Below are 22,228 nucleotides of genomic sequence, written 5' to 3' on the forward strand. Positions count from 1 at the left end.
CTTTTTCCTTTTTCCTCTTAGCTAGTCTCTCAACTTCACCTGTTATCCATGGTTCCCTAATCTTGCCGTTTCTATCCCTCGTTTTCACAGTGGCATGTCTGTCCTGCATTCTAATCAACCTCTCTTTAAAAGCCTCTCACATATCAAATGTGGATTTACCTTCAAACTGCTGCTCCCAGTCCACATCTCTCCGCGCCCCCCCCGCCCCCCAAGCCTCTGCTGTATTTGGTATAGTTGCTCTTCCCCCAGTTTAGCACTCTTCCTTTAGGACCGCCCTTGTCTTTGTCCATAAGTATTCTTAAACTTACTAAATCATTTAATTCAAATATCAGTAAAAGTTGTGACTTTGTTCAGTTACTGACAGTTGTTTTGAGTTTAGGGCAGGTATTTCAATGACTCTTTCACACTGCTTCCAGCTTGTTGATGCATGTGTCTATCTTCACTTTTCAATCATTAAGTATCATCATCTTTTGTTTTTACTCAGCTGGAATTTCTGAAGACAATGAGATATGTCATTAGAAGTACTTTAGTTTGTGAGGAAAGAAGTTTACTTTGGATAAATGCAAGGTGCTGCATTTTGCGAAAGCAAATCTTAGCAGGACTTATACACCTAATGGTAAGGTCCTGGGGAGTGCTGCTGAACAAAGAGACCTTGTAGTACAGGTTCATAGCTCCTTGGAAGTGACTTCACAGGTAGATAGGATAGTGAAGAAGGCGTTTGGTATGCTTTCCTTTATTGGTCAGAGTATTGAATACAGGAGTTGGGAGGTCATGTTGCGGCTGTACAGGACATTGGTCAGGCCACTGTTGGAATATTGCATGCAATTCTGGTCTCCTTCCTATCGGAAAGATGTTGTGAAACTTGAAAGGGTTCAGAAAAGATTTACAAGGATGTTGCCAGGGTTGGAGGATCTGAGCTACAGGGAGAGGCTGAACAGGCTGGTGCTGTTTTCCCTGGAGCGTCGGAGGCTGAGGGGTGACCTTACAGAGGTCTGTAAAATCATGAGGTGCAGGTATTGGATAAATAGACAAAGTTCTTTTCCCTGGGGTGGGTGAGTCCAGAACTAGAGGGCATAGGTTTAGGGTGAGGAGGGGAAAGATATAAAAGAGACCTAAGAGGCAACTTTTTCACGCAGAGGGTATGGAATGAGCTGCCAGAGGAAGTGGTGGAGGATGGTACAATTGCAACATTTAAAGGGCATCTGGATGGTTATATGAATAGGAAGGGTTTGAGGGATATAGGCCGGGCGCTGGCAGGTGGGACTAGATTGGGTTGGGATATGTGGTCGGCATGGACGATTTGGAACGAAGGGTCTGTTTCCATGCTGTACATCTCTATGACTCTATGATAAATGGAGGAACACTTATCTGATTGGAGAAGACCAAACTATCATTGGCAATGTTTCCTGGAACATGTTGTTTCTGCTGTGCAGACGTCTGAGATCGATTAAGCCAATGTATCAGCTCACCAATCGGCGTGCGTGGAACTTCTCCGATACTGCACAGGTCTGAGGGCATGTTGATCATTGGTCCCTCTTTGAGAAAGGATCATAGGTTCCTTTGCATCCGCTGCCGAGGATGCGTGGAGTCTCAGTTTAATGACATTGCTTAGACTGCAGCACTCACTCCACACTGCACTGGAGTATCAGCCTGGATTTTCTGAAATGGAACTTCTGACTGAGACAGAATGCTCCCCAGTGAGCGCAGCTCGCACTTCAGTAACTTGGTAGCTTGCCATCACCTTGAACTTGTTTTGTTCTTTCAGCCTCTTTGATGCAGTGTATTCACTCATAAAGAATAAGATTCACCGGTTGCCAGTCATCGACCCCATAAGTGGGAATGCACTTTATATCCTCACTCATAAACGGATCCTAAAGTTCCTGCAGCTTTTTGTAAGTATTATCATCTTAGAGTAGGACCAGATGTTGCTATGGGTCTATGTGCTGCTTCCTTCATTAAATACTTACGCCGGTTGTTTTTCTTCCACTGGTGCTTTAAAAAAAGGAAATTAAACTTTACTCACTGCTAGTCACTCACAGCCAAAAGATGTTTGAACCTGGGGAGGAAGTTATTTCCAACAGGCTCTATGTTGTTCATTATTATTCTTTAACGTTTCTAGTTGGTGGCCCGGGTTTGGTAAGTATTAAGAGCAGACTTCAAGTCTTAAGTGTTGGTGTGTTCTTGTGTCTGATTTTCAACAAAAGGCAGTCTGACACTCTGAAAAGGCCCTAATATTTCTAAATGGCAGAATTTGAGGTCCAATGTGATTGGAACCTGATGCATTATTATTTCCAGGTGACTTTGTTTTTGTGTGTTTTGCAACAAAGTTAGTAACTTTCAAAATCTCTCCACAACAAGCAAAGTAGTAATTTTCAGCTTTTCCCCACATCTGATCAAACACCCGAGTGGACGTTTGATGGGCCATTTCACATAATTTTTCAACAGTTTTTTTTGATAAACCTGTTAAGATCAATCTGTTTATCTCGAATTGTAGGCTCTCGCAACTTACTGTTCCACTCTGGTGGATGCTTGCATTGCATTTAATTAAAAATGTAACTGTGTTCAGTTGTGCTAGTTCCCTGATGATGAATCCCCTTTTCTTAGGCTTTGGTGTAATACTCATGACTTCATAAAGTATGCAATGCAGAGTACAGGAGGGCATGCCAGGAGCAGCACAAGACTTAATTATAAATGAAGTGTCAAAACTAGACTGCTTGCATATCAACTAGTGGTAGCAGCAGCAGTAGACAGGGATCAGTGTTCCCATGGACAATGGATCATATCTAAGTTCCACTGTCCTGCCACATCCAATTATGATAGTGGTGGTCAATTGAAACTCACTGGAGGAAGAGCTTCACCAATATCCACGTTCTCAACAATGTGAGACCATTAGTCCAAAAAACAAAACTGAGCCATTTGCACCTAACTTCAGCCAGAAGCACCACTATCTACAGGTTCCCTCGGGCATTACACAGCATCCTGACTTAGTAATCAGATGCATGTGTTTTTTAAATTCCGTCATTCTCAGGCTGTGTACGTCATAAGCAAGGATCGCATTTGTCGTCAAGTACTAGTTACCATTGAGAAGATGTTAGTGCCTACACGATTTAAGCTTCCTGCAGTAAATGTAAGTTTCTGAACTAAGATTGCCATTGATTATATTGAAGAGTATGCAAAAGGCAAACACACACGTTCAGAAATTGACTTACTCATCTTTGTTCTAAAATGTTGTGTGTGACTAAAAGAAAGTAAGGATTGTCTCTTTCTGCAGCTTGTATGGGATCCCTATCTGCACTAGTCCAGCTGTGAAAATGCTGGGGGTGGTATCATAGAACATAGAACATAGAAGGATACAGCGCAGTACAGGCCCTTCGGCCCTCGATGTTGCGCCGACCGAGTCCTACCTAACCTATACTAGCCCAATAACTTCCAAATGCCTATCCAATGCCCGCTTTAAGTATCTTTAAGTAACTGGAAACAAATCTATGAATAGGTGTTTGGTAGTAGAGCATTTGAGTACACTGAGTCTATGTACAGTTTCTCCACTTGTAATGTATAAGAGGAGAATGCTGAATAGTTGGCAAGGAGACTGCTAGAGGCATTGCCATAAAGAATGCACCAGTTTACGATGACTGACAGTTAAATACCAAGTCTTGTTTAAAGTTTAAACCAGAAAGGTTAACTCTGATTGATCAAGGCATTGTCCTCAGAGTTAAGGCAACAAAGCAAGACTGTTATTTGGTTGAGATGGAGCAGGTGTATGTGTGTACATGTTATTTCTGACTGCAAGAAACCAGGCCCTGTCTCTTATAGTTAGGTAGCTTCCAGTACATGCAAGTGGGTCACACTGCCAGCCTGACTGATGATCCTAAGTTGGCTGTCAGCCTAATACTTTGCACACCCTCAATTATCCAGTTAAATATTGTCCAATTTGTAGTAAATAATTTTCCTTTTGGGATCTGACAGGTCTCTGAGATGCCAAAGCCCGCCTTTATGAAGAAAACACTGGAGGAACTAGGGATAGGAACATACCTTAATATTGCCTTTATCCATCCAAACACTCCAATTATTAAAGCGCTGAGTATATTTGTGGAAAGAAGGGTTTCTGCCTTGCCGGTCGTGGATGAGTCAGGTTTGTACAACTCCTGTGTGTATGACTTATTCAGATGTGTAGTGTTGTCAATGATTTAAAAACAAAAGCAGCCTACGTTGCTGTCCATGACTTTGAGCAAGGCGATGTACTGAGTTCTGATGAATGATTGCACATGAAAAGTTAATTCATTTTTCTCTTTACAGATGATAACTTTGTTTTCTGTTGCTCCTTTGTATGATATTTAAGTTTGAAATATATGCTGTTTTAAAGTTATTCATTATCCGATGCTACTCGAACAATACCTTGTTTGGTGTTGAGTTATTTGTAAAAGCCACCATTTTGTGCTGCATTGCAAGTAATGCATCCCTGTTGTTCATATTTGCAGCTTTTCAAAAGTAATTCAAAGTTCACTTAGAGTCATAGAGACGTACAGCACGGAAACAGATCCTTTGGTCCAACTCGTCCATGCTGACCAGATATCCCAACCTAATCTAGCCCCATTTGCCAGCACTTGACCTATATCCCTCCAAACCCTTCCAATTCATATACCCATCCAAATGTCTTTTAAATGTTGCAATTGTACCAGCCTCCACCACTTACATACACGTACCACCTTCTGAGTGAAAAAGTTGCCCCTTGGGTCTCTTTTATATCTTTCGTCTAGCACCCTAAACCTATGCCCTCTAGTTCTGGACTCCCCACCCCAGGGAAAAGACCTTACCTTGTCTGTTTACTCTGTCCATGCCCCTCATGATTTTATTAACTTCTGTAAGATCACCCCTCAGCCTTGGATGCTCCAGGGAAAGCAGCCTCTCCCTATAGCTCAATTCCTCCAACCCTAGTAACATCTTTGTAAATCTTTTCTGAATCCTTTCAAGTTTCACAACATCCTTCTGATAGGAGGGAGACCAGAATTGCACACAATATTGATGACAAGTGTGCGCATATGAATGAGGATAAGTTTAAGTTTGGCTACAATGCATTCACAGGTGATCAGCGTGCCTAATTTCATTAGATCGCTTTAGGTTCAACCCTCCAGTGTTTCAGTTAAATGAAAATTGGTCAGACAGGTATAGACAGTCAATGTTAACGATGACCAGTTAGGAATCAAGGCTGACCAGCTCCTACACATGGACAGTTTCCAGCTACTGGATGGTAATCTGGACCAGGACTCCTGATTGATTCTTGCTGAAATACCTGAAACCCCTTTACAGTATCCACACAAGGACCAGGAATTGAACTCAAGACCTTCTCACACTTACCTGTTTTTGTTTCATGTGATGGGGCCATCACACACAAGGTGGCATTCTGGCAATCCCCAACTCTGCCTTGAGAATGTGATGGTGCCCCCAGAGTGTGTTCAAGGATTTTGATTCAGTGATGATGTGCCTGCTTGAAGAGGGGCTTGTAAATGGTGATGTTCCATTGTCACTTGCTCATTTGGATGGTAGGGATCCCCTGTTTGGGGGATGTTGTCGAAGCTGGGTTGGCAGGCTGCGCACTAGTTCTTCACTAAATGCGGATTTTATTTGCCAAGCTGTTATGGTCAAACTGACTCTCTACGCTGTCTTCAGCAAGAAGCACTTGGGACTATATATTATATTGACTCTGACACAATGCACTTCAGCTTGACATGTTTGGATTAAACTGCAGAAGTCCTTGCTGTTCCATTATTGCACCAATTCAAATGTATCACCTGTTCCTTGGACCAGAATTAAATATGTTAGTTAAGACTGCTCTTTTCTTTCATGAACTTGCTAAGGTAGGCATCCGGGAAAAGATTAACAGATGCCAGTCTAGGCAAAGTTTGAAGATAATTCTGCTTAAGTATATCAGGGGAAATCATAGAATCCTTACAATGTGGAAGCAGGCCATTCAGTCCATCGAGTTCACACCAACACTGTGAAGAGCATCCCAACCAGACCACCCTATCCCTGTAACCCTGCATGGCCTATGGCTAACCCACCTAGCCTGAACATCCCTGGACACTATGGGTAATTTAGCATGGCTAGTCCATCTAACCTGCACATCTTTGGATTGTGGGAGGAAACCAGTGCATCCAGAGGAAACCCACACAGACACGGGGAGAATGTACAAACTCAACACACAATTACTCTAGGTTGGAATTGAACCTAGGTCCCTGACGAAGTGAGGCAGCAGTGCTAACCACTGAGCTACTGTCCTGCTTCGAGATGGTGGTATAATGGTGATCCAGAAGCCCAGGTTACTGTTTTTGTTTTAAAGGTTGAAATGCCACCATGACAGATGTTGAAATTTGCATTCAGTAAACTTCTGGAACTTGACGATTACACAACCACTATTGATGGATTTTTCCTTTTTCAAAAAAAAATCAATCTGGGCTCTACCTTGTTCACTGATATCCTTCAGGGAAGGAAATCTGCCATCCTTCCTTTGTCTGGCCTACATATTTCTACAGATTCACAGCAATGTGACTGACTGTAAACTGTCCTCTGGGCAATTAGAGGTGGCAATAAAATCTAATCCTGCAAGCAACTCCTGCATCAATTTTATTTAAAAGCTTTCCTTTTGTGTCGGAAAAAAACCTTGTGATGGGCTAAGTTTCAATAATTGCTGGTGTTCAATATAACGTCAAAATCAGTTGATCATCAGATTAGCACAAGATTGGCACTTTTTGATCTTCAAAAGTGAATTGATTTGAAGTACCTGCTGTAATATGATTTGTGGCATTTGTTCCTAATACTTCATGTTTACACACACCTATATCTTTCACCTGACATCAGCTCTCCATCAGCCATTTGTTCTACGTATCTACTACAATCTTTAGAAATAGATCAAGGACCCTTAATATGACTACAATAAGATATTTAGCTGATTTATTCAGTTGAATAACCTGATATGAGTTGTGAAAACTAAGCGATTTAAGATCGAGCTACAGGTATTTCGACAGTTTTTTGAAAAAGATGTAAGCATCTCTCAGTAGATCTAATCAGTGCCAGAAACACAAACAGTCAAGGCAATTGATTTCAAGCTTTATCGCCTGTCAAAGGTCGAGCAAAATTATTATCAAGTGGCATTTGCTTGTGTTCAGTCATTATTAAGATAATTTGTTTCAAATGCATAATGTAATTTATTTGAACAACAGAAATATCTTGGCGCTGGGGCAATTGGTTCATTGATCCGGTAAAGGGCAGTGGAACTGCATTCTTACAACATAAAATGTTATATCCCAGTCAATCATCTGAGTTCATTTATTTTTCTTTTACAGGAAAGGTTGTAGATATTTATTCCAAATTTGATGTTATAGTAAGTACAGTTTTCACTTACAATGCATGAATTTCGTTATCAGCTTTCTATAGCAGCTATAAATTTTGCTGCCATTCTGAATATAATTAGCTCTTTCGGTGTTAACTTTTTTGACACTCGATTTTGTGGATGCATTTCTGATGTTTTAAAAGATTGCAGGCTGCATTACCAACCAGATTTGACCAGAACCTAATTTGTTGACGACTAACATTGTGTTGAACTGTTGAATTGTTAATTGCAGTTGATGTCACCCAATTTCTGTTTGGATTTTTGAGCAAATTATGAAAATGAAAACATTTAATTGATTGTACTTAAATCACATGAACTTTCACACATTTTCTCTCAAACCTTAAAGAATTTGAGCGTTTCATGTTAAACCAAGTTCATTTTCCTTGCTCAGAATCTTGCTGCTGAGAAGACATACAATAATCTGGATATCACTGTAACCCAGGCACTGCAACACCGCTCACAGTATTTTGAAGGGGTTGTGAAGTGTCACAGAATGGAAGCACTGGAGACAACAGTGGACAGAATAGTCAAAGCTGAGGTAGGGGCACATTTTAGACTGATCTTTGCCTAGTATGTAAAGAGCATGAAGAAGCCATTTGGCTCAAGAAGTCCATACTAGTGTTTATGTTCCACGGGAGCCGTCCCCTACCTCTCTTCATGTAACTATGTTAACATAAATGGGAAAAAGAAAGAGACTATATGTTTATCCAGCTTTTCCTAAGGTTGTTTATTCAATGTGGGCATTTTTGGCTAGGTCAGTATGCATTCCCACTGATTTCTATGGAGAAGATGGTGGTGAAGTGCCTCCTTGAACCGTAACAATTCTTTAGATGTGGGTGCAACAGCAGTGTTAGAAAGAGAATTCTACAATTTTGACCTGGTGACAATGAAGGAATGGCAATGTACTTCCATGTAAAGATATTGTGTAGCTTGGAGGGGAATTTGCATGTGGTAGTGTTGTGATGCATCTGATGCCCTTGGACCCTCTAAATGGTAGGGCTAGTTGGTTTGAAAAGTACTTTTGAAGGAGCCTGGGTGAGTAATGGCAGTGTACCTTGTTGATGGGCACATGGCTACCACAATGCATTCGTTGTGAAGGGAGTGAATGCTGGTCATGATGGATGGGGTGCAGATCAAGAGGCTGCTTTATCCTTTCTGGATGAGCTTCTTGAGAGTTGTTGGAGCTGCACCCATCCAGTTGATTTGAACTTTGTAGATAGAGTACAGGCTTTGGAAAGACAGAATGTGAACCATTGCCCTCAAAACCCTGAGCCTCAGGCCTGTTATTTACGCTCTTATAAGTGTATGACTAATCCAGTTCAGTTTCTGGGTTAGAGTGGTGCTGGAAAAGGACGGCACGTCAGGCAACATCAGAGGAGCAGGAAAATCAAAGTTTCTGGCAAAAGCCCACAACAGGGACTCTTAACAATCATCTCTTGACATTCTAAGGCATTGATGTTCCATAAAACCAGCATCTTTGGGTTAATCATTGACCAGATACTGAACTGGGCAGAGATGGGTACAGCAGTTGCTGGAGATTAGTGATGGTGGAAAATCACAGCAGGTCAGGCAGCATCCAAGGAGCAGGAAAATTGACGTTTCGGGACTCCTAATTAAGGACTTCTGCTTGAAACGTTGATTTTTCTGCTCCTCGGATGCTGCCTGGTCTGTGCTCTAGCATCTGCAGTATCCACCTCCGCCCAGTTCAGTTTCTGGCCAATGATAACCCCCAAGATGTTGGTATTATGGAACGTCAATGCCTTTAAATGTCAAGAGGTGATTGGTAGATTCCCTGTTGTTGAAGATGGTAATGTCCTGGCACTTGTGTAGTGCAAATTTTACTCCTTACTTATTTCAGCCTTGAATGTTATCCAGATCTTGCTGTATGTGGGCACAGTCTGTTTCAGTAGCTGAGGACTCATGAATGGTTGTGAACATTGTGCAGTCATCAATGAATATCCTAACTTCTGACTTTATTATGGAAGGAATGTCTTTGATGAAGCAGCTGAAGATTATTGGGCCTCAAACACTACCCTGAGGAACTCCTGCAGAAATGCCCTGGGGCTGAGTTGATTGACCTCCAATAACCAGTGTCATCTTCCTCTTTGCTGGAAATCATTCCAACTACTGGGGAGTTTCCCCAATTGTCTTTGACTCAAGTTTTGCTAAAGCTCCTTAATGCCATGCTTAAGCAAGTATGGCCTCGCCACGAAGAGCAGTCACTAATTCCACAGCTGGAGTTCAGCTCTCCAGTCTATATTTACATCAAGGCTGTAATGACATCTGGAACTGAGTGGTCCTGGCAGAACCTAACCTGACCATCAGTGAGCAGTTTATTCCTTGATAGCATCCATTCCATCACTTTATTGATGATCAAGAGCAGATTGGTTGATTGGGTGATAGTTGACCAGGTTAGCTGTAGACCGGATATACCTGGACAATTTTCCACATTGTTGGGTAGATGCCAGTGTCGCAGCTTGGTTGGGGGTAAGGCTGGTTCTGGAGCAAATCTTCAGTACTATTGCTGGAATGTTATTGGGGCTCATAGCCTTTACAAAAGCCAGTGCCCCAGCCAGTTCATAATATTATGTGGAGTGAGTTGAACTGACTGAAGATTAAGATCTGTATAGAAGAGGCCCTTCTGCCCATCAAATCTCCTCCAACAAAAAAACATCCACGCTGGTCTCAATTTTTTAGCTTGTGGCCCATTGCTTTGGAAGTTACGACGTTTCAAATGCTCATCCGCGTACGTACCAAACCTTCCAGACAGCACCTCTGGGTGGTTTAAAAAAATTCCTTCAAATCCCCTCTAAACCTCCTGCCCTTCACCTTAAAATTCTACGTCCTCATTATTGACTGTTGAACTAAATAGGAGAACAGCTTTCTATCTGACCTGTCCATGTCCTTCATAACCTTATCCACCTCGATCAGGTCCCTGCCTCAGCCTTCTCTGATCTAACCTGAGCTTTTCCAGCCTCCGTTCACAGCTAAGTGCTGTATCCCAAAATCCCTTTGTTCCTCTGAAATGGCCAAGATAAATATTTCAGCCTTCTGCACTCATGTTCTGGGAGTCTCCCCGTGTTTCAGGATAGGGATATTTTATGGAGCTTTCACCCTCCTATTGCTGTTATTGCCCACCACCATCCCCAACTGGATATGATAGAACTGCAGAGCTTTGATCTATTCCACTGGTTTTGTGCAATCACACAGACTTATCAACTTCTTGCTGCTTCTGCAGTTGGCTGTGTAGTTACTCCTGTGTTGTCGCTTCATCACATTAACACCTCACATTTAGCTGCCTGCTGCTGCTCCTGGCATGCACTGCTCCACTGAACCAGGATTGATAGGATGGTAGAATGGTGGCTATACTAGGCCATGAGGTTGTCCATTGTTTTTGATTATCATTCTGCTATTGATGTCCCACAGCACCAGAGCCCAGTTTTGAGTTGCTATTCTGTTTAACAACATTCCCATCTATCCCTTTGATGGTGTCACAATATTGTGGAGGGCATCCTCCGTGTAAACACATGACTTTGTCTCCAGCATGTAGGTATGTCCGTCACTTCTACCATTACTGTCACTGGATTTTCAGCAGTCAGATTGTTTCCTCCTTCCCTCCCTGCCACAGAGTCCTCAAAAGACTGTCTGTTAGGACTTGGTCAATTCTGAGCCACTCTTAATGATGGGCATTTATGTCTCTCACCTTGAGTACATTCTGCTCCTTTGCCACACTGTGTTTGCTCCAAGTAGTGTTCAACATAAAGGAGTACTGATTCATCAGCTGAGTAGGAGGTTTCTTGATGTCATGGAATTTCATGGTTTCCAGAGATTTATAGAGTTGATACTCAGGACAACTCCTTACTGACTGTACAGCACTGTATTGTCATGTGCTGCTGGAGTGACATACCCAAGGACGATGATGGTAGTATCTGGGACGTTGTAAAGTATGATTCCGTAAATATGACTGTCAGGTTGTCGCTTCAGGAGTCTGTATGACAGTCCTCCCAATTTTGCCACAAACCATGGTATTGGGAAGGAGTAAGGTTACTTAGGCAGTGTTGCTGTTGTCATTTCTCATGCTTGCTTTGATGGTCCATGGTGGTCCATTCAGTTTCATTCCTTTGTTTAGACTTTGTAGCAGTTTGTTAGAATTGAGTACCTTGCTAGGCCATTTCAGAAGACACTTGACACTGCTTTGTCTGGAGTCGCACAAAGGCCAAATTGGATAGTTTGGCAGATTTCCTTCCCAAAGGATCACTAGTGAACCAGAAAGGTTTTTATGTCAATCAGTAATGATTACATGGTCACCAATGGCTAGCATTTTAATTCCAGATTTTATTAAATACAGATTTCACCATCTGCCCTGGCAGGATTTGATTCTGCAGAACACTAGAGTCCTAGAGATGTACAGCATGGAAACAGACCCTTCAGTCCAACCCATCCATGCCGACCAGATATCCCAACCCAATCTAGTCCCACCTGCCAGCACCCGGCCCATATCCCTCCAAACCCTTCTTATTCATATACCCATCCAAATGCCTCTTAAATGTTGCAATTGTACCAGTCTCCACCACATCCTTTGGCAGCTCATTCCATACACGTACCACCCTCTGTGTGAAAACGTTGCCCCTTAGGTATCTTTTATATCTTTCCCCTCTCACCCTAAACCTATGCCATCTAGTTCTGGACTCCCCGACCCCAGGGAAAAGACTTTGCCTCTTTATCCTATCCATACCCCTCATAACTTTGTAAACCTCTATAAGGTCACCCCTCAGCCTCCGATGCGCCAGGGAAAACAGCCCCAGCCTGTTCAGCCTTTCCCTATAGCTCAGATCCTCCAACCTTGGCAACATTCTTGTAAATCTTTTCTGAACTCTTTCAAGTTTCATAATATCTTTCCGATAGAAAGGAGACCAGAATTGCATGCAATGTTCCAACAGTGGCCTAACCAATGTCTTGTACAGCCGCAACTTGACCTCCCAACTCCTGTACTCAATACTCCGACCAATAAAGGAAAGCGTACCAAACGCCGCCTTCACTATCCTATCTACCTGCGACTCCACTTTCAATGAGCTATGAGCCTGCATATGGGATTCTGGGTTACTAGTCCAGTGACCTTCCCCCTGTGTCGCCACCTCAATAATCCTGATGCCAATTGCATCAACTATTGTGTCCCCTTCATATCTCTACAATCTCATCCAGTTCTAAGATATCTGTGCCCCTCTAATTCCAGCCTCTTGATCATGTCTGATTTTAATTGCTGTTCATCTAATAGCTAGGCCTTCAGTTGCCTAGGCCCTAAGCTCTGGAATTGCCTCCTTAAACTTCCTACCTCTCTACCACCTTTTGCGATAATCTTTAAAACTTATCATATTGACCAAGCTTTTGGTCATCTGACCTAATGTTTCTTCGTGATTCGGTTTCATAATTTATATTCCTGGTGTAAGATGTCCCAAGGCATTTTATGTTAGAGGCATTGTATATAAATTTAATTTGTTTTTGTGGTAGCCAGTTCTATATTTTTATTATTCTGGATGAAGCAGTTTCTCCTTTGTTTCCCATTAGATTTCTGAGTGATGCCTGACCCCGAGTTTTGGTTTTATCACCTAGTTTTGGTTGCCTGTGTACATGGAAATCTCTTTCAATTTCCACGCGATCAAACTCTTTCTCAATCACAGGGAACTCTGTTAAGGTCACCCTATAGCCTTTGTTTCACAAACGAGCCCCAGTATATCCACGGTTTTTCATTATAGACTTAACTTCTCCGTTCTAGAAAATGTTTTAGTATCTGCTGCAATGCTTCCATATCCTGTTTATAACATGGAGACAAGAACTCTAGGACATAGTGGTATAACCAAGGTCAAAAACGTGTCCAAGTCTTTCCAGGTCTTTGGAGTTCATGGTAAACATTTTGGTTGTGCATTTCCTCATATCAGCTTCATTTTTTTTTGTTCCTCTTTGATCTGATTGTGATTTTAGTTGCTAACAAGATATTTCAAAATCTTAGACGTTGCCACGCAAATTTTTGCAAAGTGAATATTTTTCTTGTGCTTTACACCTGAGTGGTGAATAACTTTGTTAACATGCCAATTAAGATACTATTTCCCTTCTATCTCACTGCAGTGGCTGTAGGTTTGAAGTCCCAGACCGGGTGATGTTAAATTTGACAGCTGTACAGATGTCTGACTTGTTTTCTGTATGAACCAGATAACTATCTGCAGTGTGTTTCATCGCCAAATAAGGGCTTTGTGCACGTAGGAAGAAATTAGTTGTTAACAGTTGAGATTTGTCAGTAATAGTCGGGTATTTGTGAGAGTTGCTAGATGTTGAGTTTATTTCTTTTAAATGTCCTCAACTCTAAACATTTTGAGTCCATTAAATTCTTCTGGTTCTCCTGTTCTTGACTTGGTGAATTAGAATAAGAATTATTTTGATCATTTCATGGAAAAGATGAAATGTTTTAAGACTTTTTGACTTGATTTTTAATTTGAATTTGAGCTTCTCCTGAAGACCCAGTGTTTGTTGTTGCCATGGGAAGCCTTGCCTGTTGCTTCATTGTTGCAGTTGCTTGGATTTGGGTTTTAACTTGTGATTTTCTTTTGTCTTTTAGGTTCATCGGCTCGTAGTAGTTGATGAAAAGGAAAGTATTGTGGGAATCGTGTCATTGTCCGACATTCTGCAGGCTCTTGTTCTCACCCCAGCAGGTATAGATGCACAATATTCCTAATCTCCTGGACTCTGACCTCTGACCCCTTCCTCTAGGCACTCAGGTAGGGTACACCAGGGCATGTACCCGCTCAGCTTGCTGAAGAGCATTGGCTGCTGGAATCCCCTTTGCTATCTGCTGATTTGCCTAAACAGCTTTTGGCATGGTCAGTATGGCTGAATATGCAGGTGCTTTTGAGGCTGTACAATTTTATTTTGCCAACAGTATACTGAGAATTTTGAATGGGTAACTGAAACAAGTGTGTTCAGTAATGGTGCTTGCTGTGCTTCAGAATGGGCAATGCCCCCCAGGCAATGAGTTCCAAAGTTGTATTTGGGTATGTGGTCTCTGATCACAGACAGCATGGAATTCTACTGTATTTATTATCATGTTAGTGATTCAAAAAAACGTGCATTTTTGTATCATTCACTCAAGTATTTACTTAAGGCAGGTAGTTACAGAGTATTTGGGCGCTGTTTGCCAGAGCCAAAGGATCAGGAACGGGTAAAAGCACAGTCAGACATTCTTAAAGGCAGGGGGTTGGTAATAGGATGAAGTTAGTGAAAGAGGGAGCTCCAGCAGATGGGAATAAGGTCGTGAGAAATGGACCTTTGGCAGAGGTCAGAACAGAAATGTGAGTGGAGTCTGGAAATGATGATCCCATCAGAACTTGAAGTTGAAGACCAGAAACTTATTGGTTTAGATCCTAACTCCCTTCCCTTGGATTAAAAAAAAAAGAACCGGAAATGACATCACCCACCTTAAGAAACCAACACCTATAAATAGAGAGGCTGGGCATACCACCAGCACTTCACCGGTAACTCTCACTGTTGTTACCTATTCATGGGGACAAAACGTCTGAAAACAAATCTTCAAGCTCAGCGAGCTACCTTACATACTTATCATCAACCTGAGCTACAAATCTTCTCAAAAATCCTGAACAAGGCACTTGTTTTACTAGAGTTCAGGAGGCTGATGGAGTTTGATGGGGACAGGCAGGCGTGGGTATAAGTAAAAAGATCATCCTGACATTCTGGAATGGATGAAGCAAACAGACTGTCAGAAACAAATTATCAAATAGGATTTCAATTTTGGGATATTTGGCACAAAGCTGGTGTGTTATGGTGATAAAAAGACATGATCCCAGTCCGGGATGTGTGAGATATAGTAAACTCAGGGTTCAGAAGGCACAGTGGAACTCTGGAGACATGCTGCAGTTTGCAGGAGCTAAAAAGTGACTAGTGTGAAGCAAATTCCAATTCTGTGTTGATATTCAATAAAAACATAAAGAAGCTGCTGATTTGGGCACACTTACCATCCACATATTTTGAGTCTGACGAGTATATCATTGCTATGGCCATGAATTTCCTTACTAATTTGAAAGTACTTTGTCTCACAAACACATTTCACTGGCACTAAATGTGATGAGATAATCGCTTGCATGGAATCAGGATGGAAGCACAAATACACTGCATGTGTCTAAATAGAGGGGCAATTCCGATTTAATACTACAATTAATGCTGACGAAAAGCATGACCAGTAAAAGCTGTTTGCTACCAAATTCCTTATTTGTGTTTAGATTGCAGCCTTGCCTCCCCTTTGTGAATCCCTCAATGATTTTAGTTTGCTTTCAATGAAAATCAGAGAGAAGGAACTCAAGACTGTGACATTTTCTTTTGCTCTTTCTGATACCAGTGAGTAAGACTGCCCTCTGTTGTATTATCAGTACAAGCATTTTGTCATTAATCAAATAGAAGTATAACCCTTGAGCCATTTGTTGAGAGTCTAGCTTCAGTTCAGCAGTCTGTGACTGTGCAGTGTGGAAAACCCAATTTATGGGGGTGTGGGTTCCCAATTTATGAACATCTGACTTACGAATGCTAATGCTTACAAACGCTATTCCATACAGAAGTATAATTTTAAAAACCTAACAAGAACATTTCCTGCATTTATGAACAGCTCCTTTATATTATCCTGCAGACAAATCAACTTGCAAACAGACTCCAGAAAGGAACCCATTCACATCCCATAGACTGGTTTGCACTGTTAGTTAGTGTTTGAACACTGGTGTCTGTACACATATGGTCAAGACCAGTGAGCTGACAGGACAGTAGATTTGTATTCTTGTCGATCTCAAAATTTGAAAGATAGAATGTGTTTCAATAAATGCCACTTAAAGGTGAGGAAAAAAAACTGCAGAAGCTTGATTCCAAAGCAGACAGGCAGGAGGCTGGAAAAACACAGCAAGCCAGACAGCATCAGGAGGTGAAGAAGTCAATATTCTGGATGTAACCATTCTTCAGGACTGGGGGTGGGTGGCGGGGGCAGGGTGGTGAGGTGGGGATAGGTGAAGACAGGTAGAGTGTACGACCTGGTTGGTCAATGGGAAGAATGAATCTGGTTGGTGGCTGGGAGGAGTGGAAGGGAGGGGGAGGGGCTGGGAAGGGAGTTGGGGAATGGGAAGGGAGGTTATTTGAAATTGAAGAACTCAATGTTGAGTTCTCTGTGCTGTATGCTACCCAAGAGAGTCTTTTTACCCTTAGAATTTCTCAGCTCTATCCCTACTGACTCTACATCCCCTGATTCTCGGTCCCCCCACGCAAGGGACTGAATATCATCCCTTACCAACATGGCCACCCCACCACCTCTGCTCATCAATCTGTCCTTACGATAGCACGTGTAGCCTTGAATATTCATTTCCCAGGCCCTGTCCACTTGAAGCTACGTCTCAGTTATCCCCACAATATCGTATCTGCCAATTTCCAAAAGAGCCTCAAGCTCATCCATCTTATTTCTAATGCTTCGTGCATTCATGTATAGTATATTTGTCACCGCCCTCACTCTTCCCATCAAATCCTTTTTCACTCCACCCTACAGCATGATCCCTTTCTGAGCTTTCTGCCTCATTGATACAGTTGTCTTTCTTGACTTCCCTTGTTCTAACTTTCCCTTCAATTTCCTTCTTAAACATCCAGTTTGTCCCCCCTCCCCCCGCTACTTAGTTTAAACGTAGCTGTATTGCAGTAGCAAACCTGCCTGCCAGAATGCTGGTCCCTAACCTATTAAGATGCAGACAGTCTCTCTTGTAGAATTTATGCTTACCACAAAACATACCTCAGTGATCCAAGAATTTAAATCCTCGCTTCCTGCACCAGTTCCCCAGCCACACGTTAAAGTCCATTATCTCCCTGTTTCTGGCCTCACCAGCCCGAGGAACTGGAAGCAAACCGGAGATAACCACCTTGGACGTCCTGCTTTTCAGCCTTCTTCCTAGTTCTCCGAAGTCCCATTGTAGTTTGTTCCTCCTCTTCTTCCCGACGTCATTTGTGCCGACATGTACCACCACCTCTGGCTCTTCACCTTCGTCCTTGAGGATTTCCTGCACTCTGTCTTTGATGTCTTTAACCCTGGCACCAGGAAGGCAACGCACCATCCTTAAGTCCCGTCTGCTGCTACAAAAACCCCGGTCAGTCCCTCTCACTATGGAGTCCCCTATTACCACAGCTCTGTGTGATGGCCAACTCTTCCTCTCTGTCTCCACCCCATCTTTTGATTGACAGACCTGACCGCCTCGTGACTGGCAGTGTCATCTGCCTCTACTGTTTCCAAAATATTCAACTTGTTCCTGACAGGTACTTCCCCCGGCGTCTCTTGCACCTGTCTCCTCTCTACCTTCCTCATCGTCTGCTCTCTTCTGCTTTCTTCTGGTATGGCCGATGTAATAACCTCGCTGAAGGTCTTGTCCAGAAAGATCTCGTTCTCTCGGATGAGCCTAAAGTCCTCGAGTTCTTTCGTCAGTGCTGCAATATGCTCTGTCAGTAGCTGTACGTGCAGACACTTTCCACACTTATACGAGCCAGACACACCAGAGTTGTTGACCTCCCACATCAAGCATGTAACACACTGAACCAGCTTGGCAGTCATGTCTTCACCCTCTTCAACTATGGTGTAACCACTTCACTCAACCTCCTTGTCAAAGACTCCTGAGCTAAAGCCTCACTCTTCAATTCACAGGAACTTCCTTGGACCCTCTTTTTGGGGCAAGTCCATGGACTTTTAATTTAGGTTAGAGGAGGCCCTACTCTCTAGGACCTGGGGTCTAGAACACACCCACTCAAATAACAATCACTTACCTTCCCGACCGGCTTTGCGCTCTGCTTTCACTTCCGCCCAGCTCCCGCCGCTCTCTGCTGCGAAAAGCAGGTGAAGCTCTGTCTAACCTGGAGGGACTGTTTGGGGCCTTGGTTGTGGGGGGGGGGGGGGGGGGGGGGTAGAGGTGGTCGCAGTTTTTGCATCTTTTCCAGTTGCAGGGGAAGGTACTTGGGGGGGATTTGGTGGGGAGGGTGGCACAAACCAAGGACTGTCAAAGGGACAGTTCTTCTGGAAAGCTGAGGGGGTTAGGGAGGGGAATATGTTTTGTTGGTGGGGTCTAGTTGGAATTGGCAGAAGGAAGATGCATTAGATGCAGAGACTGTTGGGGTGGTAGGTGAGGACAGGGAGGTCTCTGCATTTATTATCTGGACATTTCTATCTTCATATTTTGAGATTCATCATTCAGATGGAAGTTGTGCCTTAATCTTTGATTTCTCAGATTACTGTTAGCTAGTTAGTAGAATTGCATAAGAAGCATTGTTACAGCTAATGGACAGAGCACTGTCCCCAGAATCATCTCAAAAGTTAAAAATGTTATCAAAGTTCATTGTCAAATAGCATCAAACCAACAGAAAACATGGACCAGGGCTATGTATTTAACAAGAGCTGTTATTTATTAATACATAAAATAATAAATAGATTCTAACTGCAGATAAACAGTCATGCACTGTTGACATATAACTCTACTGGTTAAAACTCTAACTCCTTTCTAAAACTCCCCTAAACACACACACACAAAATAACATTAGTGTTTTTGGTGGTGGGAGAAAATACTGGGTAAGACGTTTAATAGCGCCAGTCAACAGGATGTGTTAGGATGATCCTTTAACTGCCTGGATTCTGTTCTTCAGTTTCTCCTCCTCTTCTTCACATGAAGCACAGGATTATTACTCAGACTGCAAAGTCTCTTTGTTACTGGTTAAAGGCCTAACCTTACAGCAACTGGTGAGGGAAAATAAACTGGCTTCCATTAGGCTGTAGATATTTTACTAGAGAGAAAGCGAGAGAAGTGCACCATCTGCCCTTGCAGCAGTCCCATTATCATTCACACACACATGAGCTGTTCAGCTACCCAATAGCCAATCAGATGGTTGTTGTCAGGATGATGGCATTTGTCATCTACAAACCACGCAGCAACTGTTTCTGGCCAAATTACACTTTGTACACACCCACCAGCACCAGATGATTCACTGATCTTATATAAAAAAGGCTATGGGCAATCTTCAGTATCCAGTAAGTCGAAAATTTGTAATTCTATTAGCTCGGATAAATTGGAGGCATTGGATTCAGATTTACTTTTCTCATCTCATGACCATGGGTAGGTTATTATTATTTAGCGTAGAGGTTTAATTGTACGTTACTAGCAACAACAAAGCTTTCATTTTTTTATTATTATTATTGTGTTTTTAAAGTATGTCTCCAGGGTCTCGCATTGAGGATAAGCTGCAGAAGAGGGCATTAGTAGAAATTACCAAAAGTTTGATCAAGATGGATATTAAAGAGGATTCTAAAGGAGGAGAGGGGAGTAGTGTTCCAAGTTGGTAACTGGCCTCCTGTTTTTCCAGGTGCTTTTATTGGATCCAGGAACATATGCACTGTGCCTCAGCACATTGACAGTGCACAGCATTTACTTTCTTTTTAATGAGACATTTTTCTGGATGTCGGTTTGCTCGCTGAGCAGGAAGGTTCATTTCCAGAAGTTTCGTCACCCTACTAGGTAATATCTTCAGTGGGTCTCCGGGCGACGCAATGCTGAAACTTTCTACTTTCTATTTATGTGTTTGGGTTTGGTGATGTCATTTCCTGTGGTGAACACCAAGTTGGACCCCATCTACCACCCCCTGAGAAGAAGAACCGGAAGTGACTTTGCCACAGGAAATGACATCACCAACCCAAAGAAACCCAAACATATAAATAGAAAGCACGAATGTTCAGCATTGCTTTGTCTGAGCCCACTGAAGATGTTACCTCGTAGGGTAACAGAACGTCTGGAAATGAACCTTCCGGCTTAGCGAGCAAACCTACATCCAAAACCTCACTTTGAACTACAAATCTTCTCAAAACTCGCTGAGACATTTTTCTTTTTCATAAAAGCTTATGACAAGCTTATGTTTTATAATTTACAGGTTCTTTAAGAAAAGACAGCATTACAGAATGACTGATTACAATGGGCATTGAAAGTGCTTGACAAGAACTCTTTGAAGCTTCTTATTCTGTTCAGGACCAGATTGAATGCTGGCTACTACAGAGGAGAGAAGGCACATGATTTTGAAATCAGGAAGCTGAAACAGTTTAATCAAACACTGTAGCTGGATCTGATCAGTACTGGTGACAATATCTGACCTAAATTGGTGATCTTGCTCACTGAGTAGCTATGCAGATACAGCTGTAATGTTGCAATTAAGACTTTGACAGAATTTATTTTGCAAAAATATTAGCAACTGTACCTAAAAGATATTTTTAAACTATGCGTTAAAGCCAGAATGATTCATGTGGCTATTTATTTCAAGCAGTTTGTTGGTGGCTTTTCCAAGAGTAGGGTTGGTAACCAGCAAAGTTACTGTGTGAATTGTCATGAACGTTTCTAAACTTCAACATCAGTTTGGACCTGCTGACACACACATCTAATTCTCCAGTTCAACACAGTAAGAAAACTGCTAACTGTACTGTACTGTAAATAGGAAGTTGAGGGAAAACGTGCCAGAGAAAGGTATATTTTTTGGTGTATGCAAATGTAAAATTATGTTTGTACGATTGCACTTGTAATTTTTTTGTAAATTATATTGTTTTCATATGGCTGCAAGGATGGGGGATTGTTTTTGTCCTTGTAAATGCACAAAGGCATGAAACTGACACTATATATTGTAGACTTTTTCGTTTGAAAGGTGGGGAAAAGAAAGGGAATGATACTTGGCTGTTCTGGAGATTTATTGGGGCATGAGAAGAAACACTTGGTTTTATGGCAAAACCTCATTAAAGTAATAATGCACTTTAAAAATGGACATTCATTAATTGTGTAGTGAATTCACACAAACGTGATGCAAGTTGAGATTTGCATTGGCCTCAGTCCAGCCTTGTAGTTTTGAAGAATCCCCTGTAGGGGTAAAACTGACGCACAACTTCAAAGTGCTGTGTGGATCATTACCTCACAATAGCTGTTTTTCCAGTGGAAGGGTTCTCCTGCAAATCTGATCTTGATGGGGGAGGTGAGGCTTTAGATTGAGGTTGCTGCATTTAATTACTTGGTTGCCTTTGAAACTTACACTCTCTTTCCTCTTTCCCCAGCTCCAAAAGGGTGACAAAAAAAAATTAATCATTGGTGGTGATTCAGTAATGTCAGTGAATTCTGTATTTCCACTCTGTAAGGATTGTGTAATTAAAACGTGAACGGGTGTATTTATGCCAGGAGTGTGCAGTATCTTTGAATACTTCACCAAAACTTGAAAAGTGTAAGGATGTTCTCCTGTAAGCAACTTTCATCTACAAATGCTTGGGCAGAGGACCTTTTAGAAGTTTGCTCATACCAGTCCTAGTTTAATGTTCCAGCCTTTTGATCTGGGTCGATGAAGTTTACATCACAATATTGGATTTTAAGTGCCATTAAAATTATTCAATCTAAAATTGATGTGAACTGAGTCTAAATGTAGCGTATTAAAACATCTTGTATCATAGTTCGAATGCTGTCCTGCATTTCTTCAGTGCATTATCATATGTATACAGTATTGTACATCTTTAATGTTGAATAAACAAGATTTATTGCCAGGTGCAACTAAATGGCTTTTGCATTTTTTTTGAGGTGGCCATAGCCACCATCACTGGTGCCTCATCACTGCAGCAAGTACGATGTAAACAGGAGGCAGTACTGGGGAGCAACACCAAGGTTCACGCAGTAGCTCCATGCCTTTGACTATCAAGGGAACCAAACATTGTGGGAATATATTCTGTCAAGTCTCACTCCTAGTAATACATACCTTGATTAGAAC

At 42.1% G+C, this 22,228-nt stretch overlaps 1 protein-coding gene across 5 annotated transcripts in view; it reads left to right on the plus strand.

The window, feature by feature from the left end:
- Window positions 1–21,970, plus strand: part of prkag2a (protein kinase, AMP-activated, gamma 2 non-catalytic subunit a) — a 441,401-nt gene extending 419,431 nt beyond the window's left edge. For 3 of the 5 annotated variants that reach the window (XM_060825154.1, XM_060825157.1, XM_060825159.1), the window contains 6 exons: window positions 1,766–1,892; window positions 3,967–4,132; window positions 7,341–7,378; window positions 7,779–7,925; window positions 13,998–14,091; window positions 20,372–21,968. In XM_060825154.1, the coding sequence (XP_060681137.1) occupies window positions 1,766–1,892; window positions 3,967–4,132; window positions 7,341–7,378; window positions 7,779–7,925; window positions 13,998–14,091; window positions 20,372–20,403 (604 nt within the window). In that variant the 3' untranslated portion in view covers window positions 20,404–21,968. Of the gene's footprint in view, window positions 1–1,765; window positions 1,893–3,966; window positions 4,133–7,340; window positions 7,379–7,778; window positions 7,926–13,997; window positions 14,158–20,371 lie in introns of all 5 variants that reach the window. The other 2 variants (XM_060825156.1, XM_060825155.1) reach the window with 2 other exon arrangements.
- Window positions 21,971–22,228: the final 258 nt, after the last annotated feature.

This window comes from Hemiscyllium ocellatum, chromosome 5, assembly GCF_020745735.1.
Source record: "Hemiscyllium ocellatum isolate sHemOce1 chromosome 5, sHemOce1.pat.X.cur, whole genome shotgun sequence".
Classification (NCBI taxonomy): domain Eukaryota; kingdom Metazoa; phylum Chordata; class Chondrichthyes; order Orectolobiformes; family Hemiscylliidae; genus Hemiscyllium; species Hemiscyllium ocellatum.